Source organism: Pteropus vampyrus, unplaced genomic scaffold, assembly GCF_000151845.1.
Source record: "Pteropus vampyrus isolate Shadow unplaced genomic scaffold, Pvam_2.0 Scaffold337, whole genome shotgun sequence".
NCBI classification, from domain to species: domain Eukaryota; kingdom Metazoa; phylum Chordata; class Mammalia; order Chiroptera; family Pteropodidae; genus Pteropus; species Pteropus vampyrus.
In genome coordinates, this window is record NW_011889118.1 from 1,869,247 (window position 1) to 1,889,013 (window position 19,767).

Consider the following 19,767-nt stretch of genomic DNA (forward strand, 5'->3'; position numbering starts at 1 on the left):
TGGTACTGACATTTTCAGAACCATGAACATCTAACATTGGCTTTTATTAGTCTTGCAGAACAATGAACAAAAGACTCTAGCCATAGATTTGCACTGAGTTTTAATTAGAAATATTATAACAGTTTAACTAATAATGAATTCTAAAACTTTGATAAATTGTACTATCATTTCTGAGGCATATATTCATTATTTTTGTAACCTGAAAGAAACTTTGCATACTTGTATTTTCTGTTCTCCATTTCAGAAGATTATGAAGAGATCTAAAATATGTATAAATGAAAGCCCAACTGAGTTAGAAGTGACAAACTGAAAACGAAATCTATACACAGCTGTACCATAAGAGCATAGGTGGTTTTTAGCTTGTGTTTTGGGTGTGAAAATTGAGCTCATCTCACACGACACAAAAGCAGGTGCAACAGTAAAGCTAAATCATGAAAACTCCAATCAATTATTTTTAGCATGCCTCTTAAGTTTTCTTTCCCCTGGTTTCTTGTCTTCTGTGCCTGAGTCTTGAACAGGTAACCACTTGAGGGGGTGCCGCCGATAAATGGGCCATGGAGGAAGTGTCAGCTAGGCCAGAAAACAAAATATATCAATTACAGCCATGAAAAAGCATATGTATAATGCCTGGTTCCCAAATGACTCTTAAAGGTCAAAACACAACTGACACTCCCTATGAAAACTCTGTGCCACCCTTTTCCCTACCATCCCGAGAAGATACTTTAAATGATGGGAACAAGCCTCACTATTTACACAAAGGGCTTTAAAAGCTAAAAGGTGAGGAGGGAGCAACATGAAGACCTAATAAATTCCTGCTATCTTTGACCTTAAGATCAATGCTTAGAGCAGCTGCCAAAATAAATGAGCTGTATGTATTCTTTTATGCAGCTTACATCCATTTTCTGACACTATTTGACATTCTACTATTCCCTTGATAACAAGGGGAAACGTTGATGGGAAAGGATAAGGGATAAGTTGGTGCCGGTTCTCACTAAGAGGTCCGCCCAAACCAACCCAATTCAGAAAACCCAAGATGCCACTATCATCCAAACACCCACGAATTTCTTACCAAACACGAAAAAGCAAATCCGGCCATAACTATATAGACAGTCCACCCGAACTGTTCAGCTACGTACCCGTAGATAAATCCAACTATCTAGAGACAAAGTATATTAAACAGAGTCAGACGAGGTGGAAAATTTTTGAAAGAAAAGATTATGCAAAACCAATACTTACTGCTGAAAAAAGAATAATTCCCTGAAACATCTGTTCAGCTAGCTTCTGGCCCTTGTAATCCTAGAGGTGAAGGAGAGCAAAGCAGGAATTGGTTCCCCCACCGAAGAGGTACGATTCCAGCCCTGGCCTCACAACTTTGGCACAGAGCAACTCAAACATCAGGGACTACCCCCAAGGACCTGGGCAAGGAATGAAATGCTAGGTTTCCCGGGGGAAATGAAGCATCCTAACGAAACACAGGCAGGGAGATTCTGGCGGAGTAAGAGAGGAGGGGACCCAGGAGGCACAATATGGGGAAGACAGTGTAAGGCGGCCGTTCGGGCCAGAAACAACGATGCAGCGGGTGGGTCTCGGACAAGAGCTGCAAAGCTTCCAAAAGTGGCGAGCGGCGTGCGAGGATCTTGGGGCTGAGGCGGTCCCCACTCTCACCATTTGCGTGGGCAGTGAGCTCAGATGCTCCAGCATGACTAGTTGAGGAGGTAAACAGCGGCGTGCTGGAGGCGAGCAGCGAGGCGAGTTTGGTCGCGACTCAGAGACTGTAGCGAATGGGGTCCGGTCGCGGATACAGCTAGATCGGCCTGCGGAGGTAGGGAGTGCGATGGCCGCAGCCCCGGAAGCGGATGTCTCGGACAGACCCAGACGGCGCGAGGCCCCGCCCCGCGCAACTGCTAGGCACCTTGTGCTTTCCGAGCCGGCTGGAGCCGGGTGCACTGCTCTCGAGGGCTGAGGTTGTGATGATGGCGACCGAGCGGAGCCATCACGCGCCCGTGACGGGTTCGCCGTCGGAGCTGATGGGTGCTGGGAACCGCAGCCCTGGCCCCACAAACTGTCCGGGACTGCGCCTCCGCGGCCTAACGGCTGCCGGCGCGCGCACCGTTTCTATGGTGACGGGCTTTTCTCTGCGAGGACCCCAGCAATGGGGCTGCCCGGCGGCGCCTGTTTGGTATGACGTTCTCGCAGAAGGCTCGGTGGGCGAGCTGGGGCTTGTGGGGCTGCGTGGTGGCTGGGAAACTAGTGGGTGAGCGGGACTAGTCTGGAGTGCGGGTACCAGAGGCGGACAGGCGGCGGATTGGGTTCCGGGGCCTGCGCCGCGGGCGCTGAGCTGGCGGGGCGGGCCGGGACGCGGGCAGCAGCTCCTCCTCCGCCTGCAGGTAAGAGCGGACGCCGGGAGCGTCGGAGGGTAACGGCTTGCTGGAACCCTAACTCGGAGTCTGTATGGGCCTGGGGTGAATCCCCTGAGCGTCACACCCTTATAAGTCCTAAGTGTCAGGGGGACCCATTGACCCTTGGAATTTAAAGGGAACTGTCCTAGTTCGTATCCTCGAGAGAAAGGGAATCCCCGCACAGGGGTGGGTGCGGGTGGGGGTTCTCATGTTTCTGAGAGAAACCGTTCTGGTGAACCCAAGCCTATGGATCCCAGCTGGCTCCTTGGCCTCTATGCTATGTTGCACATAATGGTCACAAATAGAGAGATTCTTATTTTATTATTTTTTATGGTGACATTGGTTAATAAAATCCAGTAAGTTTCAGCTCAACACTTTAACAGTAAGGCGCATATATATGTATGTATATTTATATTTACACTGTGTGTTCACCTCCCATGTCACCACATTTGACTCCCTTTATCCTGTCTACCTCCTTCCCCCCAACCACCTCCTATCCTCTGGTAACCACTGATCTATATAGTCCATGTCCATGAGTCTCTGTCCTGTTCATTTGTTGCTTTTAGGTTTAGATCCCACATATAAGTGATATGTGGTATTCAACTTTTTCTGTCTGGCTTATTTCGCTTAGCATGATTATCTTGAGGACTATCCATGTTGTCACAAATGGCAGTATTTCATCTCTTCTTATGGCTGAGTAATATTCCATTGTATATATGTACCACAGCTTCTTTATCCAACTGAAGTGTAGAACACTTTGGTTACTTACGTGTCCTGGCCACCGTGAATAATGCTGCTATGAACATCGGTGTGCAAATGTCTTTATGGATATGGGTTTTCAAGTCTTTGGGATAAATACCGAGTAGAGGGATTGCTGGATCATATGGTAGATCAATTCTTAGTTTTTTGAGGACTCTTCATACTGTTTTCCATAGTGGCTGTACCAATTTGCAGTTCCACCAGTAGCGTATGAGGGTTTCTTTTTTAACAGAGGGATTCTAAGCACTCCCAAGGCAGTGCTTGGTGTGTGGCTGCCACCCTCATTCATGCTGTCAGCAAACATTCACAACATCGTGTGTGTTTGTGTTGGGGGGGGGGGCGCACGCCAGGAAGAGGGCTGAGGATATGGCTGTGACCAACAAACACCAGGTCCTTGCCTTCCTAGACCCCAGAATGTGTCAAGGGAGACAGTTACATTACCCCAGAAATATGTGACAGCTGGATTTACTCAGATATGGAGGCCCAGGAGAGGCGAGAACTCAGGGGAGGTGCAGCTGAAAGTAGAGTTTGGGGGAGGCTCCCTTGACTCTTGAAAGCCAGGTAAGAGCTAGCTAGATGAACAGGTAAGGGAGCGAATATCCTTAGTGCAGAATTTTTTTATGCAGGTAGAAATAGACATGTCTCTCTGTGTTAGCCCTCTTTAAATGCACTTCACAGGGTGGCAATAGTTGTGGAGACTTCATGATATTTGAGCTATAAAAATAAGATGGGAAAAGGGAATTGTCTGCTCCATTTGAGAGACATCTCTATTGGAATCCATCCATGCCCTTAATGTTGGAATTTGTTTTCATGATTATCAAAGATTGCATTCTCTTTCTGAGCCAAGAATCACTAGCCTTGCTCCTAGATTAACAAGATCGTTCAACAAATATCACATGCCTACTGCCATTTAGTTTAGGTGAAGAGGATACATCAGTAAACACTTTCATTGAGGTCCTGTTCTCATAGAACTGACATACTAGTTGGGGAAGACAGAAATAAACAAACAAATGAGATCTTGTAATTGAGGAGCAGGAGTGGTGAACTTCCCTGATGGCTTCTTAGGAAATGGGTAAGAAGAGGACAGAAAAATGACCTTGGTCTTTGGTGACCTTGACAAGATGAGATGGAATGGAGCAGTAGGGAGAGAAGTCTGGTTGGAGGCTAAAGAGAACAAGAGAGGAAGTGGAGCTAGAGACTTTAAATCCCTTAAAGATTTGAGAGAGGAGTTGTAGAGAAATAGATTTGTGTGTCAGCTGGGGTGGAGGAGTAGTGTTTTTTGTTTTTTTTTTTTAATTAACTGGAAATTACTAGAGCATGATAATATACTGATGGGTGTGATCCAGCAGAGAGAGAGTTTGCTGATGCTGAACCAAGGAAACAGTTACAGGATAGATTGCAGAGCATTGATGGAATGGCCTTTGATGTACAAAGCAAAGCGGAAGAGGTAAGCACAGCTGCTGAAAAAGTAGGTACTAATGCAGATAACTAGCAAGTTAAAAAAAAATTTTCTTTCGCACATATTTCTGGGTGTGCCTGCCCTGCGTGAGTGTGTGTGTTTTGTAAGTAAATTGGGAAGGTGAAGGTTTTAAAGTTTCTAAAAACTAATTTTCATAATGAACACTTTGAATATTGCCGATCAAATCGTACACTGTTGTGTAGTCTTACAAAAATATGAGCCACTATTATACATCTCAGGGTCTACATGCAGTTTCGTTTTGAGCATTTCTAACCATATCAAAGAATGTTACCAGGAATAGCACCAGGAAAGGAACTATGGATCAGATATAATTGGCATTTCGCATATAGATAACAAAGGAAGAGTTTTAGGAGCAAATGATTTCTGCCATGCTAATCTACTTAAATACATCAAATACCAGTGAGGATTGTGTTTTTCTTGTGACTAGCTAACCGAAATAGCACAAATACATGTGCCTCGAGATGCACGTACTACCTGTAAGTAACTGTTACTGAACATTATTGAGCAAAAACTCTGTGCCTTGTACTGTTAATTAAATGATTTATTTGAGTGAGACAGTATTTTCTAGTCTTGGTAGAAGTTGGCTCCACCAAGGTAGATGTTAGAACTTTGAGCAACTCCCAATCTGCCAGCTTCTATAGGTAAGGCTCAGCCCACAATGTGATAGAATATATAGTGATGTGTATTCTTTAGATAATGAGTTCATTGGTATAATGTACTTTATATATACTGCTCTAGAAGGAAAGAAGAGGTAAAGGGGGAGAGAGAGTATTTTAGATTGTTGTTTGGGAGTCTGAATTATTTTCTCCCAAATTTGTAATCTGGCCTGTGATTCTCATTGTTTTAAACAGCCCTTCAATATATTCTCTCTTCAAAGGCCTTGAGAAATCAAGTGCCTAATATACACACACTTTACTTAAGATTAAATTAATTAAAACATTTTGATTTTAGAAATACGCTGTATTCGAAAATGCTTTGTAAAATTAATAGCCCTTTGTAAATGTTAGGTACTTACGGGAGACGATGAAGTAGAAAGGGTAAAGTTCTCAAATGTAGGATCGCAATATCTTAATTGTTTAAAATCTGTTTTTAAGGAAACATTTCCCAGAAGTGATTGTAGAAATCTAATCGTTTAATTAGATTCCACCTACAATCTTGTTTCTACTGAATTTGTTTTGAAAGTGAAGGCATCAGAGGAGCTAGGGAGCATAGGCCACAGGCAGAGTAACAGTATTAGACACCACTTTCTTAAGAGATGGGTAATTAACCAACAGAGCTGAAGCCACAGGAAGAAGCTCACTTTTTCTTTAGCAGATTTTAATTTTGAGAATAGCACTCTAAACTTTTGATAGGATTGGATTTTGTGAATTTTTCTAATTGTGTTTCTCTGCTATAGTTTTTTTTCTGCTATAGTTTTAAATGATTGTAAAAAATGTTCTTCCCCAGCCCCCACCTTCTTTGATCCAATTAAAGGGGAATAGAATACATCTCGGAAAGCTGATTTCAGGTTACTTGATTGTAGACAACTGAGTCCCTGTCTAACAAGGAATTTTAAGTAGAAATTTATTCAGATAATATTTCCATAGTGGTTGTACCCCAGGTATTCTTCTTGGTAGAATTTCTTTTGCTTTTAATCTGGTGGCATATAATGTACAAGGCTATTTATTTTTCCAAGTTATTTGGAAGTATTTTATTATGACTACTGAAAAAAAATTCAGATCCCAAATTGGGTTCTTGGAAACTATTAATTCAACATGAGTTTCTTAATTTTATTAACTAATGTCACCTCAATGAATTTAAATAAATAAAAATAAAGTGAGGAAACTCTCAATCTCTCTTCCTGTCCCACTCCTCTTCCCTTTCTCTATCTCCATCTATTAAAAAAAAAAAGTTCCTGACAGAAAAGTATGCACTGCTCGTTTCTACCTGAATGAAAGTGTTTAAGCATTTTGATGGCTATTCTCATATACCCACTGACTTTGGGGGTTTGTTTTTGTTTTGTAGGGTTAATAACTAATATTTATGTAAGATAGAAGAGAAAGATGTCATTCCGTAAAGGTACGCTTTTGCTACAAGGTGTGTTGTTTTTATTCCCGGTCAAAAGGTAAAGAAATGTAATGCAGGCTTTTCCCTTCTGTGTTTTAGTAAACATCGTCATCCTGGTCCTGGCTGTTGCTCTCTTCTTACTGATTTTGCACCATAACTTCCTCAGCCTGAGCAGTTTGCTAAGGAATGAAGTTTCAGGTATGGGAACCCTTACTGATGCCTTGGCATCTGTTGAAGACCTGGGGTTCCCTGTGTCTCACATCCTAAGTTATTATCACTAGGTTAAATGACAAGAAAGCTTTCTTCGTTCACTTACAAAAGCTTTGAAAGCCTCTGGGATATGGCATGGTGGTATTCACTGTGCTCTTGCAGTGCCCCCCAACCCCTGCTTCTTCTCCCTGCTGTGCAGTTATTTGCTAAAGGTTTGCTCTAACCAAAGATCCCTTTTCCCCAAATCAGACACCTTAGAGGATCCTCCGCGGGCTGCTATTTGCTCACATTTCAGCAGAGTTGAGCTTTAGGTGGTGGTAGTGACAGTTGAGTGTCACTGGTGTTTAATGTTTGCTGTGTTCACTAGAGTGTCAGTGTGGTTACTTTCCTTCACCTGTTACTTTCCTGTAACCTGTGGAACTGTATCAACAGGACTCTAATAATAAAACCATAAGGGCTCGTCGAATGTTTACAAAAATCACACTTTATTAAATAATTCCTTTGCCAGTTATTTAAAATTGTTCGTACTATTCTACGTTGTTGAGGGATGTTTGAGGATTCACAGTGCTTGTCAAAAATTATTGGATTGCCCCCTACCATAGTTGACCAGAGCAAGAAAAGACTAATAGCTCTCCCCTGACTTTCACTGAGTACTTTGATAGTATGTTTTATAGCTGTGTATATACATCTGTGTGTATTTATACATATGCATATATGTTTGTAAAGGACTGCCTGCTGCTAATTAGGACATTTATAAAAAAGAAACTAGCACTGAAGCTCCATGAGGGCAGTTTGTTTACTGCTTTATCTCCCATGCCTGTGGATGATGGCTGCTACGTAATAGGTGCTCAGTAAATATTTATTCAATAAATGATAATTGCCCAGAGATAACTATTATAAAAATTTGGCCTTAAAAACCTAAAAAAATATGTATTTTTTCTACAAAGTTGAAATTATACTATATATAAACTGCACATATGACATGTTTTTCCATGTGATTATATCCTAAGTATGTCACAGTGATAGTAGAAACTCTTCGTATGCAACTTTAAAGCCATTTGTTTGTTTAAGCAAGAAAGTCTTTTGGTATGACTTTCAGACTTCATGGTAACCCCACAAGAAATGCATTACATGCAGCACACACATATGCAAATATATGTGCTTATCATCTCTCTGCCTTTCATGATGGTAGAGATTTGTCTATTTTATTCATGGCTATAACCCCAGTTCCTAGATAATGCCTGTCATGTTGTAGGCGCTCAGTGTTCAATGATGAGTAAATGAATATGAGGCAAAAAGGAAGGTTTATGAAACAATATGTGGAGTTGCTGTGTGTGATGCACTCTTGACATTTTTTAATTCAGTATTACATTCCAATTGAGAAACTGTTTTTCTACTCAAATTCTGATCATGACTCACCAAATTGATTTCATGCCTATTTATTGGACATAATTCCATGGGACATAATTCATGGCTCGAAAAACCATTTTTTAAAATCTGTTCACAATTGTACATAAAATTGTGGCTTTTCATTACCTCTCAGTTGTCCTTAAGAGAAACAAGGGGAATTATTGGGTAAGAGGCCATGTACCTGTTTAAGACTCTTGATGCAAATTGCCAAAATACATTCTAGAAAGATTCTACTCCCACCATAGTGTATCAGAATTCTGTCATCCTTTTTTTTTTTTTTTTTAAATGCTGCTTCTGCTTTTCCAATAACCTGGTTATATGTAGGAAAGCATACAATTTCTAGGTCGTATGCTTTACATTGTAATGGATTAGAATAAGGTAAACAAGCATCATAGTCCTCACCTTCTCTCTTTTCATGTCTTGGGCTTTGTGTCAAAGCCTCATGAGATTGTGTTTGTATCACAGTACCTTCCTGTGTATATTTTTTGCAGATTCAGGAATTGTGGGGCTTCAGCCCATAGACTTTGTCCCAAATGCTCCCCGACATGCGGTAGACGGGAAACAAGAAGAGATTCCTGTGGTCATTGCTGCATCTGAAGATAGGCTTGGGGGGACCATTGCAGCCATAAACAGCATTCAGCACAATACTCGATCCAATGTGATTTTCTACATTGTTACACTCAATGGTACAGCAGACCATCTCCGGTGAGCTCTGCTTGCCTGATTATGCTTCTAGAGGATGCTCTATAAGTATATATTTTTTTCTGTATGATTGATTATACCACATGTAAGCTGCATGTATGTTTTTCTATGTGATTGAATCATGAACCTGTCCCTGTGATAGCAGAAACTATTATATGAGGAACTTGTGCCAAGATACAAATCAACTGTGTTACTACGTACTCTGTTAAGCTGTTATTTTTTTTTAAATTTTTTTGGTAATAAGGTTTTCTCAATGAAGGAAGCAATATGTTGACTTATATCCTGTTACAAGTTCCTTGACTCATGAACATGCTCTGAGTAGCTCTGGTCTAGAGAGACAGGATGTGGGAGCAATGGCAAGGTATTGTGGTGAAATGAGCATAGACACTCATACAAATTCCAGAGTGATAGGGGAACCAATCCTTTGGAGCCTGTTTCTTCATCTATACTGTAAATATGGGGCAAAAAATACCCAACTTAGAGGACTGTTGTGTTACGTGGGAAAAAATATAAAAATCACCTAGCACATAATCATGCTCAGTATATAATCCTTACTAATTGTGATTAATAATAGTAACCCAAACTAATGGACAGTCTCATCTGTTTTGAAAATGCTTTGACTTAAGGTTTACAAAGTTTATTCCGAGAAACATCTTGTCTAATAGTCTAATAGCTGTCAAAGTTCTAAAACATTTGTCCTTGTTCTTTTCTCAACTTGGTTTATATTTAGTGAAAGTTGTGAATTATTTTTCCATATTTTAAAAACAGAAACCATTATAATGTAGAAACAATTATTACCTTAAAATAGTCTATATAATGACATTGTGTTCACAAAACGCTGAATCAAAATAAACCTAGGAAAAATGTTCAGTACTTTTAGGAACACTGACTTTTCTTATAGGCAGTTCCTTAGACTCAGGTGGAGGAATTACTTGTCATCACAGTGAATGGGTCTGTATTACGTTTTGTTAATTAGCTTTCACTGTCATACTCATTTTCTTCACCCATGTTATTTGGAGGGATAAACACTGAATGGTCCATGTGGTGATGGGATGTTCTGAGTTCCATAGTGAGTTTTTCTACAGTTTTAGTGTCAGAAGAGTGATCAAAAGTATGAGCCTTGTGGTAGCATGTTACTACAGAATCTTGGTTCAAGAAGGGACTTTAGTGGGAATACTCTTACTTCAGATGAGGAAACCAAAGCTCATGGAAGTGAAGAGGCTTGAGAAACACCTATTTGGTACCTAGAGTTCCTCTTAGATTATGCCCTCATTGGAAGGCACAAAAGGCTGTGGTTTGGGGACATGATTATTTAAAACATATTTGGTGCTTTATTTTCATCAGGTCCTGGCTCGGTAGTAATACCCTGAAAAGCATCAGGTACAAAATTGTGAATTTTGACACTAAGCTTTTGGAAGGGAAAGTAAAGGAGGATCCTGACCAGGGGCAATCCATAAAACCAGTGAGTTCCGTGCATCCTTGTTTGTATGTGGGAGTATTAGGAAATGATTGGAATATCTGGGTAATTGTGGGTATTGTGCAGGTAGTTCTCTGGGACCAGGCCCGGGCAATTCCAAGAGAACTTCAGCTTTCTCCTGCATAGGTAGAGCATTGCAGATTTCTAGTAAGTTAAAGTGCAGCCACTGATGAACCTATGCCAATGCCTCATTCCTTTTTCTTTCTCAGTTAACCTTTGCAAGGTTCTATTTGCCAATTCTGGTTCCCAGTGCAAAGAAGGCCATATATATGGATGATGATGTAATTGTACAAGGTAACAAAGAATGTCACCCATTAGTGCTGTTCCCCATCCAGAGTGTGGGCTGAAGTGGTTGTCTTATTTTTGGTGTACTATAAAAAGTCATCCTGGGAAGTGGGAAAGATAGAGAATCACAAGGCAATTCAAAGTGTAAATCTTATACGTATTTCAGGTGATATTCTTGCCCTCTACAATACACCACTGAAGCCAGGACATGCAGCTGCATTTTCAGAAGATTGTGACTCAGCCTCCACTAAAGTTGTCATCCGTGGAGCAGGGAACCAGGTAAATTACTAATTAGACCCCTTGCAAATACTCTGCGCCTTATAAAGCAGTTAATGGGGAGAGGCAGTAAAATCAGGGAACTTTTTTTTTTTTTTGCTGCATTTTATATTCCCCAATTATCTCAGAATTCAAGCCTTTCCTATAGATCAGTTCATGGACTTAGCAACCTAATTCTCCTTGAACATCTGGCTTAATGTTTAGTTCCCCATTCTACCTAACTTGGAATCTCAAATGTCACTTTAATTTGCTTTATGTAGAGCCCTTTGCTAATAACCTGAAGTCAATTTAATAAGCAGCATTCCTTTTTTACTGGCTATCAAATTACAGCCATGCAATACACAAGGATGTTTCACATCTACAACGGTGGTCCCATAAGATTATAATGGAGCTGAAAAATTCCTAATTGCTTAGTGACCTCATAGCTATCTTAATGTTGAAGCGCAATGCATTAATTGTATTTGTGGTTCTGCAGGTCATGTAAAAGTATAGAACATGTAATTATATACAATACATAGTAATAAATAACTGTTACTAATTTATGTATTTACTATACTATATTATTGAAGTTTACTCCTACTTAGAGTTTGCTGTAAAACAGTTTGCGTTTATACCTGTTTATACCTACATCATACCTCATGTTTACTGTCTTGATTGCATCACTTAAAAAAAAATCCAGATTTAATCATGTGTTTTGTCTAGTGACATACTGTACAGATTTATAGCCTGGGAGCAATAGGCTATAGCCTAGGTATGTAGTGAGCCATACCATCAGGTTTGTTAAGTGTACTCTGATGTTTGTACAACAAAATTGCTTAATGATGCATTTCTCAGAAACATATATCCTTGTCATTAAGTGGTACATGGCTATATGTATCTATTCTTTGAAGCAGTGAACATACTATATATTCCATTTGTTTTTAGTACAATTACATTGGATACCTTGACTATAAAAAGGAAAGAATCCGTAAGCTTTCCATGAAAGCCAGTACTTGCTCATTTAATCCTGGAGTTTTCGTTGCAAACTTAACAGAATGGAAAAGACAGAATATAACCAACCAACTGGAAAAATGGATGAAACTCAATGTAAAGTAAGTATAAAACTGCCCTAACTGTGAAAACTCTTGTATTTCAACCCTGAAATACAAAGATAGGAATTGGTCAGGATTCTTCACTAACAGCTTACGTTTGTTAATCTGTCCCACCAAGAGAAGGACTGTATAGTAGAACACTGGCTGGCAGCATCACAACACCTCCTCTGCTGATTGTATTTTATCAACAGCACTCCACTATTGACCCAATGTGGAACGTCCGCCACCTTGGTAAGTAGAAATAATTAATCAAAAGCCTAAGCTAATAAAGAATTAAGTATCTAAAGGACTGTCCTCAGGGATGGGATACATCCAGTTTTCCTTTTCTCCAGTTGATATGGCATTGTCATGTCTGACTAGTACAATCATTTGGCTGTTTTTCTCTCAACATAAGGCTCCAGTGCTGGAAAACGATATTCACCCCAGTTTGTAAAAGCTGCCAAGTTACTCCATTGGAATGGGCACTTTAAGCCATGGGGAAGAACTGCTTCATATACTGATATCTGGGAAAAATGGTATATTCCAGACCCAACAGGCAAATTCAGCCTAATCCGAAGACATATGGAGATTTCAAATATAAAATAAAATATAATTTGTGCTATAAGCACTTCTCAGGAAATTCTGGAAGATAGTATGTATGGAAAGTAACAGTAACAGTAACTCATGGAAAAAGAGACATTTCAGCTGGGTAAAGAGGACAGACTACACTGTCTGGCAGTCAGCCTCCAAGATAAAAGACTATACGTCTCCATCTGCCTTACCAAGTGTTTGCTTACTACAGTGCTGAATGACCAGAGGTGAACAGACTCAAAGGGCTAGTACGGCCAGTTCAACACTACTACTTGGTTTTAATTTTGTAACCTGTGGCCTGATCTTTAAATAAAATGAAACCTACATTTTTCATTGGTTTGATTTTTTGCTTCCAGGTAAGCATACTTCTACCCATTCACTGTATAAGATGTGTCTTTATGGAATTCAGATACTTTCTACATTGCTTGATTTTTTAAAATGAATTTCATGATACACATTTACAAAATTTACACAGCTTATGTCATACTACAAACGCTAGTACATTATACATAGAACAGCCTAGGAGTCTGTTCAAAATGTTAAAGGAAAAAAACCCTTATAAGAGAACAAAGTTGTTATACATAGTCTGTACTGAAGTCGTAAGCATCATCTTCAGTCATTCTATCCAAAATACATTGTGCAAACTGTTCATCTATATGAAGAAAGAAAAGTGAGGTTAAAAAAAGTAAAAACTATTTCATACCACACTGGTTTGTTGGAAGACCCTACCACCCAACTCACCTGCTTGAGACTCCTCAGGTAGTAGTACCTCCCAGGCCTCTTTGACAGGTGTGATGTCTGAGCCTTCTTCCTGTGGGACAAAGAAAAACTACTATATTAGTAGCCACTGTCTGCTCATTAAATAACTATGTACCTAGGAAAAGTATCTGAAAGTACACGTAATGGGATGCATGAAACTAAGACTAATGATTAGAAGACTTAAATACCTAAATTGTATGGGGCTTTTTGATAGTCTGTTATGAAATATTTTATTTCTACCTTCAGCCTCTTCCCATTTGTTTTACATTATAATGTTGGAAAATTTCAACTTAAATAATTTAGACAACATACTTACATCAACTTCTTCATTAACACTTTCCTGGTCACTGTCCATGTTTTCATAGTCCTCCCCCTCTTCCTTCTTCCTCTCTTTCTGTTTTGGCAATTCTTCAGGTATGTCCTTTTCCTCTATTATTCCATTTGTCATCCCTGAGGACTGGAAAAGGATGCTACTGGCTAAACGAGGGCCCCTGATGGCTAGGAAAGGAACACAGTACATGTAAACAGATGAGACCTTTATTGGCTGTCAGCTAATGAAGACAGCAATCAAGCGCAATCCTTGCTTACCTTGTATGCTGTGTGCATTGTTCTTTTCCAGTTCTTCTAGATTAAAGCCCCATTTCATGTCTGTCATAATGCTCTCATTAAGATGTGGAGAAAGAGTCCAGGATGTAGGGGGGTGGCAATAATAACCTAAGGAGCCACTGGTATTAAAAATAAGATTTTGTCAAAAATCAGTTTCTTTATCCTATTTGGTCACCAAAATGCCAAGAAAGAAAACTTACCCTGTCCATTCAGACCATAGTAGTTTGGCAGCACCTTCTACATTTGGGCTTCCACCTTTTTGGTGCAGTCCTCTTCTCTGAGCAAGCAAAGTAAAAAATTCCAGAGAATTCTTAAAGTCTGGGACAGTGAATTTTAATACTACCTTTAAAAAAAAAAAAAGAAAAACTATCACTCGTTGGATACAATGTGGTTGTGTAAACAACTTTGAAAATTCCTACCTAAAATGCGTAAGACGAAAGAGAAAATAGAGCTCTAGGGGAAAAGGGTTCTTTTACCTGTCGAGCATCAGCCTGGGACAAGATGGCACTGGCAGCCTCCACTGGTTTTAGTACTTCAATACTTGCTGGACTTCTCAGAGCAAGTGCAGTGGGAGAGTTAAGTGGAGACACAATGAAACTTGGACCATCTATGACTGTAATTTGTTTGTCCAGGGGGACAACCTGCATGTTCCTGGAATAAGAGATGATAATTGATGAGGGTACTAGTTTATGTGGAGGACGAGACAACACGAAGCTCAGGGTTGGATTGAACAAACTCAGCACAGTCCGTCAGATCCAGATTATCATCATTTGCTTCATGTTTATCTAAAATCATTAACATCACACCATCCCCTTCTAAAGAAAAACAAGTGTTATATAGCTTATATATTGACGTGAACACATGCTGTTTTGTTTCCTCTGCCATATTTCCTCTCTTCTACCTGGCAGACTTGTATTCATTTCCAAGCCAGGTTCAAGCATCACTTACTCTGAGGCAGCTTAGAATCTATTTGTTTATGTCTTTCAAACCAGATTATGGGCAGTTATTCCACTCTAATTCTTCCTCAAACCTAGCACTCCCTTAACCCTTATTCCTTTCACTGACACCTCTAAAGAATGCGAAATTGTCTTTCTTAAGCTAGCCAAATCAAATAATATTTATTCATCATGAAATATTACAATTATGGAACAACTCAGTTTACCTTGTAAGCCCCATGGATACACCGACATTACATATCCGTTCTTGTTTTAAGCTGTTGATGATGCTGCTTTTCCCCACATTTGGGAAACCTACAAATGGTAAATCCCCATACAAAAGGCATTATGTACTGGTAATTATAACATTTCCACTGCTTATTTCATGCTTGCCTGATGTTTACAGCAAGATCAGAGTTGGATCTGAGTGTCTTCACTTCAACACTAAGACCAATCTTAGCATCCTCATATCTTGCCTAAGTAATGAGTAGGAAAAGATTATTTCAAATAAACCAAGAGCTTTTAGAAGCCAACTTCCTACAGTGCCCAGCTGGCTAAATAAAATAAAATAAAATAAATTAATTAATTAAATAAATAAAAATAAAAACAGGCAACAATTACTTAAAATTTGTTTTTATGTCGCATGTATGTGTATGTTTGGTAAGGTGGGCAAGAACCTAGTGTTTAAACGAGCCCTTTATTTAGCAACAACCCCATATACTCTTAACATGGAAAAATTCTTGGCACTTAAGAGATTAAAACAAAATATGTTGAATTGAAACTCACCAACTACTCCAACCTGAAGAGCTTTGCCAAAAGTCTCCTGAAAACCTCCAAGAAGTTTCCAAAGACCTTCCTTCCCAACACAGGCTTCGCTTTTGAATGGAGCAGCTTTTCTCCTTACCTTCACATTAAAATTTCAAGTAATTAGTTTTAACTACTTTTGATAACTATACAAAACTCAAAAATCTGGCTCCAGAACCCAGCTGTTAAAATTACCACACTCTACTGCTTTTCAGATTACCTCTGGATGAAATCAGAGTTGGATCTTATATGTTCTCATTTTTTATCAAGATTTTGTATACTCATCATATTTCAGCCATCCAAAAATCTGAAAAGCACACTTCTCACTACTGAAAATAAAGGGTACCTTGGTTATCTTCCCTTTGTCCTTCCGATTTATTGAGGCTCTAAACACCACTGTTGGAAATTCCTTCTTCAAATAATTTAGCCAGTTCTCCAAATTCTCCTTTGGTACCAAGTCTGATAGGGATTAGGAATAAGACACATGCTGGAATTTGGTTATTTTGTTGAGATGAATTGGCAAAACCTGGTAAATTATGGCTCTCTCGTTTGCCTTTTCCCTTTTTTCCTCCCCACAAAGGATTTAACTGAAAGATGGAATGAGGGTTATCTCTCCACCATATTGCCCTTAACAGAGTTCAATATCTACAACTGTGTATTGCTTCAATTCTCCTCTGTACTGCCCACCCTTTCAGGATTAAGTCAACCTCTAGATTATTACCCTACTAACCTTATGGCTATGTTTCCAGAATTTACACTCCAATAGCAGCCATGTTTACTGACTCCAATAGTAATTTCAGATCCCAGTATTACCTCTGCTTCACAGGTCTCTATTCTGGGTTCTCTTATTCTCGCTGCTCAAACTCAGACACATAACTATGCATTTCATCCAAATACTATCAGCACTGTGCAGGTGTGGGGAATCACACATTGTCTTCACTTACTATGTGAAATATATTGCAAAATAAGCTGAGTATGGGAGTTTACACTCTTAAATAAGGTAAGCATTGAATGGAAAAAGAACATTGGAAGGCAGTCAAAGCACTTGTAGAAAAACAGCCCCACCCCACTGCCCAACACTGTCTTTGGCAACAAGAGAGTAAATGCACTGGCTTTGTTGAGGTCAGAGTTGGATCTTATCAGTCTTCAGTGACAATCAGACTGTTCATTTCATCATACCTCACTAGTGCGTATGGAACACAAAAGGCATCCCTTTTGCTCACCTGATTTATTTAATACAAGTACTAGTTTTTTCTGTCCACTTTTGACGATGGCCTCTTCCATCTGTGGACACCTGCAACCAAGTGGATCTCTGGCATCCAATACTTCCAGCACAACATCTGAAGCTTCGATCACCTGTCAAGGTAGAACTATCAAAAGACCATCCTTTTCTTTGGGAACACCCTCCACACAAGTATACTGGCATCCACTTTACAACAGGGTGAGCTGTGTGGGATCTCATTTATTCACTTTGGTATGAAGAATGTTCATTTCTCACAGGAAAATAAAATACAGGTTTGCTTGGTAGCCTCTGGCCTCTCATTAAAGTAGACTTCAAAAGCAGAAACATCCCCACTGTCTGAATAACCTTCTCGTAGTGAACTGAGTAGCTGGATAAGCTCTCATGGCCCTGCCAAAAGCTTCTGAGAAGCATAGACAAGTTCTATTCACAGGGGGAGAAAGTGAGCTAGGAAAAAACAAGTGATCTCCTTCACTTAGTTTCAACAAAGTACTTTAAAGACTCTTTTTCACACTGCTTACTCTGATGTATTTCCCTCTATTTTAAAAACTACTATGTTAACACGTTACTTTAACGTAAACCACCACTTTTGTAAATCATGCTATTGGGAACTATTCCTGTGCAAAAATTTAAAACGAATATTTCTTTCAGCTAAACATCACAGAAAAGCCCTAAAAAGGATAAGCCAACTTGCTGAAGTCTTCCTTCCAACTCAAGTGAATTCCACTTCCAACTTTACAAGGTTGGTGTCAGGAAAAAGGAATGACTAGTATTTTAAATCTCAGTACCATTTTTAAACACTGACCTAGACTAAGATACCTTTTTAAGTTCCCGACAATACAACTTCTTTGGATTCTGTTTGCCCAACTTTGCTTTGTTCTTAGCGTTGCATTGCTCCAATTCCTAAAAGATAAAGACAAGTGAAAAAGGACACAAAATTAGAAGTTCAGCAGTTTATTATCTGTTTCTCATGGCTGATTAGGGATATTTAAACTCCTGCCCTAGTTATGTGCTTTTACTTCTATAAGTTATCTCATTCACAAAGAAACCTAATCGTACCTTCTTCACAGGTTCCATATTAGGTGGCTCAACGCTAGGGTTGGTTTCAAGTTTTCTTTTCTTTTCCTGTTCCTTCTGCCTGTCAAGTTTCTGCTGCTGTTTTAGTTCTTCAAGCTGTGTCCAAGAGAACCAGGTGAGCCCAAATGACATGGTATTGTCATTTTACTTTAAAAGAAATAAACAACACTTGTTGAAAATTTCAGCTAACGTATCTTACTCGCTGTTTCCTTAACTCAGCTTCTCGAAGAAGAGCCTCCTTAAAGGGAGCACTGTTTGGAACTCCTGGATCCTTCCTAGGCTTCTTGCGACCCCGTTTCTTAGCCTCCTTCCTCAATTTTCGATGGTGCTCTCGTACCTATCATAATAAAAATTTTTATTAGTTTACAAAAATATTACACAATTCCTGTGAGAAACTAATCTGACTGCAGTTTGGTTATACCTGTAAAATGACCCAGAAAAATGGACCTTTAATTGTATCACACAGAGGTGCACATTTATGTATGAAACAGCAAGAAAACATCACCAGATTCTTTTTGCAGAGGTTGTTAACATGTTGATCAAAGTTATAAACTTTCTTATCATTCACTGAATTACTAAATTTTCCTATGGATGGATTCTTGATGCCTGAGAATTTGTGTCATGGTAATGTATCCAACCTCCATTTCTTGAGAAGAAATCATAGTTACCCAAACCTCCTTCTGGAGAAGTGAGGCAGAAATCAGTTTAGCATTATATTTGGTATAGCTCCCCCATAAACAAGACTTACCTTTTTTTGGATCTTATACCGTTTATGGCAGGTCATGCGTTTACTTGCTTTCTTTAACTCTGCAAAGAAATACATCACAAAAAGATTAGACACAAATGATCAAGTTTTGGTGTGCTGTGGGGTCACGTCCCTTTTTGTGTTAAGTAATTAATAAGCTCTCAACATAAAGAATTACGTGGGGACACAATAAAAATACACATGCCACTCTCAAATTCCAGAAAATTTGACTCAACAGATCCAGAGTAAAGCCCAACTCCCCTGCTCCCACTCTTCTCATATTGGACTGGGATAGTACTCAGGAGTGTGTAAGACCCAAAACGAGAGCCACTTCTTGTCAAACTACACCAGTCACAAGGTAGGAACGAACAGTGGGTTTGAGAGGCGGTTCTCAGACCTCGCTGGGGCCAGACTGAACGGGGCCGTAGAAGAGAAAAAGTTCGGCACTAAACCTGGCTCAGACGCTGTTTCCTCACGAGAGTCTGGCCTGATATCCATCTCTGGGGCCCAGCCCTCATTCTGCACCATGGGCTCGCGGTTAATGTGGGGCCTTCAAACCCTAGGTTATACGCAGAATCAGGACGATGACCGACGGTCTACCCGCAGGTCCCCATTTCCAAAGACACCAAGCCGGAAAAAAGCGCCCTGATGGGTTCGTCGACTATCAGGGACAGAGGCCCCTCCACCCCCGCCTCTGCTACCACACTCACTCGGTCGCTTCATTCTGGAGGTGGGAACCGCAGTAACGGCAACGATACGGTCTACCAAGTGCCCCCGCCGGTGCCACGTGCGAACTGAGAACACCGGCGAGCGTCACGCACTCACGCTGCCGCCGTAAAGCGCGCTGCATCCGGTCCGCGTGCGCGCGCACGCAGTGTCGCGAGGGGCCGGGTTCG

At 40.1% G+C, this 19,767-nt stretch overlaps 3 protein-coding genes and 4 non-coding genes across 15 annotated transcripts; 1 reads left to right on the plus strand and 6 right to left on the minus strand.

Annotated features, from left to right (window-relative positions):
* Nucleotides 1-429: 429 nt before the first annotated feature.
* On the minus strand, nucleotides 430-4,108 carry SPCS1 (signal peptidase complex subunit 1). The gene is made up of 5 exons (XM_023522319.1): nucleotides 4,063-4,108; nucleotides 1,666-1,931; nucleotides 1,237-1,296; nucleotides 1,137-1,156; nucleotides 430-570 (listed from the first exon to the last, which is right to left on the minus strand). The coding sequence occupies exons 1-5, from the start codon at nucleotides 4,106-4,108 to the stop codon at nucleotides 567-569; spliced, it is 396 nt and encodes a 131-aa protein (XP_023378087.1). The 3' UTR covers nucleotides 430-566.
* Nucleotides 1,986-13,038, plus strand: GLT8D1 (glycosyltransferase 8 domain containing 1). Of its 9 annotated transcripts, none has more exons than XM_011378408.2 (10): nucleotides 1,986-2,179; nucleotides 6,643-6,696; nucleotides 6,784-6,882; nucleotides 8,796-9,009; nucleotides 10,351-10,468; nucleotides 10,693-10,777; nucleotides 10,935-11,047; nucleotides 11,969-12,135; nucleotides 12,254-12,366; nucleotides 12,530-13,038. In XM_011378408.2, the coding sequence occupies exons 2-10, from the start codon at nucleotides 6,681-6,683 to the stop codon at nucleotides 12,718-12,720; spliced, it is 1,116 nt and encodes a 371-aa protein (XP_011376710.1). In that variant the 5' UTR covers nucleotides 1,986-2,179; nucleotides 6,643-6,680; the 3' UTR covers nucleotides 12,721-13,038. The 9 variants fall into 9 exon arrangements, with proteins under 9 accessions (XP_011376710.1, XP_023378079.1, XP_023378082.1 ...); XM_011378407.2 differs by lacking the exon at nucleotides 1,986-2,179 and adding an exon at nucleotides 2,213-2,387; XM_011378409.2 differs by lacking the exon at nucleotides 1,986-2,179 and adding an exon at nucleotides 3,526-4,605.
* On the minus strand, nucleotides 12,018-19,735 carry GNL3 (G protein nucleolar 3). The gene is made up of 15 exons (XM_011378406.2): nucleotides 19,582-19,735; nucleotides 18,875-18,933; nucleotides 18,326-18,463; nucleotides 18,109-18,222; nucleotides 17,869-17,952; nucleotides 17,033-17,165; nucleotides 16,156-16,268; nucleotides 15,792-15,909; nucleotides 15,233-15,320; nucleotides 14,547-14,721; nucleotides 14,271-14,413; nucleotides 14,053-14,189; nucleotides 13,781-13,962; nucleotides 13,447-13,516; nucleotides 12,018-13,357 (listed from the first exon to the last, which is right to left on the minus strand). The coding sequence occupies exons 1-15, from the start codon at nucleotides 19,592-19,594 to the stop codon at nucleotides 13,281-13,283; spliced, it is 1,644 nt and encodes a 547-aa protein (XP_011376708.1). The 5' UTR covers nucleotides 19,595-19,735; the 3' UTR covers nucleotides 12,018-13,280.
* LOC111730884 lies at nucleotides 14,776-14,852 on the minus strand. Its single transcript, XR_002776852.1, has one exon. It is a non-coding gene; the product is annotated as a small nucleolar RNA SNORD69 (small nucleolar RNA).
* Nucleotides 15,404-15,479, minus strand: LOC111730883. The gene has a single exon (XR_002776851.1). It is a non-coding gene; the product is annotated as a small nucleolar RNA SNORD19 (small nucleolar RNA).
* On the minus strand, nucleotides 16,030-16,110 carry LOC111730885. Its single transcript, XR_002776853.1, has one exon. It is a non-coding gene; the product is annotated as a small nucleolar RNA SNORD19B (small nucleolar RNA).
* On the minus strand, nucleotides 16,920-16,991 carry LOC111730881. Its single transcript, XR_002776850.1, has one exon. It is a non-coding gene; the product is annotated as a small nucleolar RNA SNORD19 (small nucleolar RNA).
* Nucleotides 19,736-19,767: the final 32 nt, after the last annotated feature.